We start from the raw sequence: 6,391 nt of genomic DNA, 5'->3' as shown, positions 1-6,391 counted from the left end.
GTCTTCATCAACCGAGGCAAACTCCTCCATTTCCTCTACCATCCAATGTCTTAAGAAAACAACCTACATAGACAAAAATGTTCATGTTTTCCATAAAACACCAGAACAATTGGATTACAGTAGGGAAGTAGCTGCTACTATAGGAAACCGACTTTCCTGTTTCAGTATTATTGAATACAAATAATATAGAATTATAAAACAAGCATCTGTTCTTATTGCTTCCTCCAGAAGTAATTATACGTAATTATTTGCTTTGTCCAGAGCAAAAACAAGTAACTTTTTATCTACTGGCACATCAAACTTCAGGTTTAATAAAACAGGGTTTTGTTTCATTTGGGGTTTTGTTGTTTTTTGTTAGGGGGGGAGGGGGCGACGTGGTCTGGTTTTTTGTTCGATTGGTTTTTTTAATCAAGAGGGGGAAAAGGAGAATATGCATACATTTGGTCAGGGAATATTCTCCAAAGACTAGACAATTAAGCTACAATCCAAAGACAACCTTACTTCATACATGTTGGAGAAGCAACAGTGGAACAGGAGCAGAAAAAGTAAATAAGCTGGAAATTATGCTATTTAACAAAAGGGATGATGTAGATTATTATCATCATCATAACACACTGGCTCCATAATGCTTACTTAGTTGTTTTTTTTTCTTGTTTTCTATCTGCTAATGACCACATACTGCAGTATCAATTGAGGTTTTACATATTTATGCAAAAAAAAATTAACTTGAACTACGTACACCTTCAAAACTTCTTACAGTATTTAGGCATCAATCTAATGGGAGGTGTTGTGCAAAATAAAATATTACCCCATCCCAAAGAGCTTATAACTTATACAAAATAAAATGCAAACGGCTTCCAACAATCTACGTTTAAGTTTTACTGCCTTAAGTTTTACTTTTACTTTAACTCAGTATTTACCCTTCTGGCATTCAAATAAATAAGACTGCAGTTTTCAGCTACCAGATTGAAATCCATGTGATTTATTTTGATTTGTTTTATTACTCACTAAGTTTAATCTTACACTTCCAAGCCCTTAATTTCTTGTGGCAAGTAACTCTCATTAGAGTCCAGTGCACACATGGGCAGATGTGACATATGGAAGCACAAAGACAGATGAGGAGGGCAGCCCAGCCCATACTGTGGCAGTTATGCAGAGAGGGGCCAGAAGTGTCTCCCACAACATTCCTTGTGCAATTGTGCTTCCAAGAGTTCTTCCACACAACACATATGGGAAGGAAATCTGGATTGTGGGGTCCAACACCCAGAATATGGGCTAAGAAGCCCCCTGTCATTAACTTGAATCCAAGCACACTACCAAACCACTGGCATGGAGAGATGCTCCCCTGGAGCTCTAAAATTCATCAGAAAAAAACCCAGCAGTTATTTGAATGGTCTTTCTACAAAGGCAATCCTGGAAGAAAAATACAGTTTAGGCATCGAAAGTAGTGAACTCCAGCAGAACCTCAGGAGCCTCAGGCACACCCTGGAACAGGGACAACAATGTTTTCTCAGGCCAGCTTCAATAACTGTGTCAGCTCATCCATCCCACTCTGGAGAGTGCCACTTATTTTCATTATACTCCTAATAAACTATATGGAGAAACACAACATGGCACAGGGATGCATTCTGCTGACAGTTTTCTGTACGGGGAATTTTACTATCCGAGTTTCAGTAAAAGAAAATAAAGCCTAAATGTCAATGAATATCTGAAGTTATCTGGCCACTAGATGGATGTTCATAATAATTATTACATCCTCCCTTCATCTTTACTGTGAATGGCACTTTAAATGTAACATGAGCAGACCATCCCAGAGCAGCCAGCCTGCAACTACGAAGAGTTGTCCCATAGAGCAGCTGCTCTGTTACACATGTTATAAATAAATGCTAAACATTAAGGGATCAGTTCACAAGGGAACAAATCTGTCATGACAAACATGGATAAACACTATGAAATCATTATGTACCTTTCAAACAAAGTAATCTCAATTGTGCAGCAGTGGATACAAGTTCTGCTGAAGCCAACAGTTATTGTAGGAATGCCTTACGTTTCCCGTTTTGAGATTCTACTGTTGTTCCCGAATATAAAACACTGTCAATCACTAATGTCTTGAGGTGGCATTTCTGGTGACAGAGTAGCAGGGTTGTGACAGAAATCAACCCACCAAAAAAACATTTTAAAACACTGCATAATAAAAATACACGTATCAATCCATGTATGAAAAAAAACCACTGATACAAGTTGCAGTTCAGGACTGGCATTCAGTCATTTTTGATTTATGAACTTTTAAACCTCTTCTCCAGTGCATGCAGACAGCCATATAAAGCTGGTGCAAATCTACCAAGTAGGATTGTTTCAAGTGTAATTTAGGCTTCAAATCTTTATTTCTAATTTGCAAGAAGAGAGAACTGCAATTCACACACATCAGAAATACGTCATTCCCTACAGTGAAAGAGGCATTACACTCACCACCTCAGGGTATACAAGGATTATTTTGGCTTAAAATCTATCATGCTGGAGGGCTCTAAACTCACAGTGGCAGATCAATGTGTTACATTCAAGTGCACAAGGCAAACCGTCTTCCTTATTCCATCCCCTTCCTCCTTCCCTTCTTGAAAAACTGAAGCTATTAACTTGAACAATTAAAACCAATGAAAGGTGTTTATTCACAGAATAGGACATGACACAAGCTTGAGGCTCAAGAACAGCAACAACTTCGGCAGTAATAGAGCAAGCCACTGCATCTCTACACAAGAACAATAACACAGTCCAAGACGCATACATCAGCCAGGGCACAGCACTACATCAGAGGAGATTTAGGTAAGATGAGCATTTCCATTCTCGGGCAGGTGACTCATATTAGCCTGCACACCAACAGGTATTCAAAGGGTAACAAAAGTTTGTCTTTAAGACCCAAATGGCAAGAATGGAGCATGAAGCAGTCTTCTGAGTTGCTTTAGTTTCCTGTTTTAAAAATAACTTAGTAAGGAGAATTTTGGGGAGAAATATCCTTGGATACTGTGGTCAGGGTCCTCCTAATAGGCAATAGTGTTTGATGAAAGTTGGCAGATGTTTCAGCCATAGAACAGATTAGACTAGAAAATAATACCACATAAAAGGCAGGAACTTTATTGCATAGAAATGTGAATATAAAGAAACGCAGTGGAAAAAAAAAAAGCATGCTAGTCAAATAACCAAATGTCTATCGATCAAAAGAAACTCTTCTGACATTTGTAATTGTCTTTTAGAACACTACAACAAAACCAAATTATTTTCTAACAGATATGCAAAGTTCAAATAGAGACACACACTAAAAATCAAAGCTACCTTGTCACTGATGCTTAATGCACACAATGTTATCCAAGTGGCAATTTAATACACAATTCTGACCATGACATTCTTGATCCTACATGACCTCCAGTTTCTGCTACTGGATGTTAGATTAAATTCTGACACACATATGCATTCTTCTTACAGTCACATGACAGAATGGATTTTTACCAACCTGGGATTGCACCTGTATCTTTCTACATTCTACAACTTTTCACCATACTGATAATTGTTGTGAAATATTCCAGGTATGTAATTTTGACGGTCAACCTTTCAAGAATTTTTTTTTTCTCCAAATGCATTTGTTTTCAAAACTGTTTAATTATTTTTCCCATTTTCCTTCCTCCCTCTCCCTATTAATATTGCTCATCATTCAGCTTACTATTGAAAAGTCAACACTAGACTGCCCACTCACAAGGTTAGGTTGCATTAATTCTTTATTCTGTGAGCTGTTGGAAGAAAGCTCACTAGGGTAAGGGTAAAACATTCCTCTCATAGGCCAGCAAAGCCTCATTTAGTCCCTGAAGGCACTACGGCAAGACAGGGTGGCTGGGAGCCATCTTTTGAAAAAGAGTAAACTGGGAAAAGGACCTCCTGTGTTTTTGAATGGCACATACAGAACTGAATGGCCTCAGCAAAGAATCCACTTTCACTCAAAATGCTGGGCTGTGGGAATCATCATGCGAACATACATATAAAGGAAATACATAAAAAGGAAACTTCCTCAGAAGAGCAAGACAGGAAACAGAAGCCCATTACTTGGAAGCTCAATCTGTCTTCCAATGTGCTTAGCAGCAGTTCAACAATGCACTGCAGCTTTTTTACAACACTAGGTAAAATTATGACTAAAGCCAGAGCCTCAGAGAAAGGAAAAAAAAAACAACCCACCAGAAAGGTACAAATGCTGATACAGTTGATTAGTTAACATACACAAATAAACATTTGCTAAAATGTCTTTATGCACTTGATCCTGGCTTTAACTTTGAAAGTTAAGCGCTGTCACTGGAGGGAAGTATGACAAGCACAACATGGAATCTGAAAGCCAGAGAAGGGCAGGCGTCATAAACTGTACTCACCTCTAATGTCTGCATTAGTGTGGGCTTAATTGCATCTTTCATCAAAACTGCCAAAGCACCTGTAACTCCCTAAAAAACAAGAGTCCGCATTATAAGGCAATTAATTTTAAGTTGCAACATTTCTGAATTACACTTAAGCTTACACTTAAAACAGGGAAAAAATCTTACACTTCAAAGGACAAAAAGAAAGTGTGCTCACAAACCATAACGGATAAGCAGTGTTACAGTGTCGCATACAGAATTTATTTAGATGTTACCTCAAGAGTTCTAACATGCTGTATTCACAGAGTGTGTCAGAAATAGTAATGATTTTGCAGTGAATACACTTAAAAGGCAGTAAATAAGTAATAAATTCAAGTTCTGCTTTTCTGAGCATCACATTCGAACACAGACTTCAGAGGAAAATGCAGCAGAATATTTGGCCTTGGATAAAAAAAGAACTGGAAAAAAAGTAGTAAAATCGGTTTCTACTAAAGCGTAGCAAGTGTTTCCTTGGGGGAGAGTGAAGAAAATGAGAGAGAGGAAGGAAAGACATTTCTTTGCTCTTTTCATTTTGCAAACTCCCACTATCTACAAACCTCAGTAGACTCACAATGATATAGTATAAGAAACTGGTAGCTAAACAATATCGTTTTCCTTCTTCTGAATTAGTAAAGAATAGATTTATGTTTCTTAATATTTTAATTTTAGCAGATAGGATCAAAACACAAGGAAAAACCAATGTGCCAGCTCTCTCTGTGAGAATGGCTGAGGCTCCATCACTCCCACAGAAGCCGCCTGGTGCTATCTTGTGCCTATACTCAAATACTCTCATTTGAATACGAAGCTGACAGCCTAAATACAAGGAAAATGGAAAACATGTTAAAAAGAGAAATGAAGTTATTGTTGCTTTTCACTTCCAGTTATTGTTGAAGCTCCTTTACTGCTACTGATTGTTTATACTGGTAAGATTATAAATTATTATAATTATTATCTAATTATTTTAGATAACTTAAAAACATACAACAAATCTCAAAACCAATGTTTCATAAAGTTTCATTTAAGCAGTATCCCATAACATTTTCAGCTGTTAGAATATTATCCATAAATGAGTTTACTTTTTATGATTATGTAAAAATAACTGCCACTGCTATTGACTTTGATTTCTTGCATATTAGTAATTTGTAACAGTATTTCTAAAGTGGGTGTGTTTCTTAGAATATTAAATTTTAAAACTGCTCAATATAACAACTTGCTTTATAAAACTGATTTGATCACTTCCAAATCTGAAGCATGTGCAAAATAAAATAGTGAATACCAGGTCCCAGATCTAAGAATTTAGAATTAAATTGAACAAACATGAATCCTAGTGATTTCTTCATTAAACTCCAGTTTATAATTTATTGATTTATCAAACCAAATATATTTTTCCTGTTGATTATAGTACAGAATTTGAATTCATTAAGAAAAGAAAATCAGAGTGTGCAATATACTTATTGAACAGATGTATAAACCTGTTTTTTTGTCCTGATGTTTGATCAGTTCAGCAGCCAGCTGGAACAGAATTTCTCAGACTTGAAGCCAAGTTCTTCCCTTTCCATCCCCAGATGGAGGACATGATGCTCATCACTCATTACTAGTGACACAAAACTATAACAGCTAGCTAAGTTGTTCATCTTCCGTCTCACAGAAAGCAGAACAATGTATGCACAATAGTTAGGAGGTTACAGGTAACAGAAATATCTGATGGAAGAGGTTGTTTAATTTTAAATTTTCTTCCTGTATCCCATTTTTTCCATCATCACATAGCATAAGCTATTCATCATTATGCTGAAAGAGAAACAGCTGCTGATAATTTTCAGCACATGAATACTGAGATAGTTTAGAATCTTACCATGTGAAAGGCAATTGTAAAGCTATATAACTTTCTGGAGGAAAAAAGCCAAATGGAAAACTTTACATCAGATCTTCCAGCTGGTCAATGGCAAGGCTAACTACTTGAGCAG

At 36.7% G+C, this 6,391-nt stretch overlaps 1 protein-coding gene across 1 annotated transcript in view; it reads right to left on the bottom strand.

Annotated features, from left to right (window-relative positions):
• Positions 1 to 4,406: 4,406 nt before the first annotated feature.
• Positions 4,407 to 6,391, bottom strand: part of LOC104547099 (monofunctional C1-tetrahydrofolate synthase, mitochondrial-like) — a gene marked incomplete at both ends in the record, with an annotated part of 19,925 nt that continues 17,940 nt past the window's right edge. The window contains one exon of the mRNA XM_010192671.1: positions 4,407 to 4,475. Coding sequence (XP_010190973.1) covers positions 4,407 to 4,475 — 69 coding nt within the window. The remainder of the gene's footprint in view (positions 4,476 to 6,391) is intronic.

Source organism: Mesitornis unicolor, unplaced genomic scaffold, assembly GCF_000695765.1.
Source record: "Mesitornis unicolor isolate BGI_N332 unplaced genomic scaffold, ASM69576v1 scaffold51659, whole genome shotgun sequence".
NCBI classification, from domain to species: Eukaryota; Metazoa; Chordata; class Aves; order Mesitornithiformes; family Mesitornithidae; genus Mesitornis; species Mesitornis unicolor.
The sequence above is the reverse complement of the archived record's forward strand: the minus strand, read 5'-3'. Positions and strand labels throughout refer to the sequence as shown.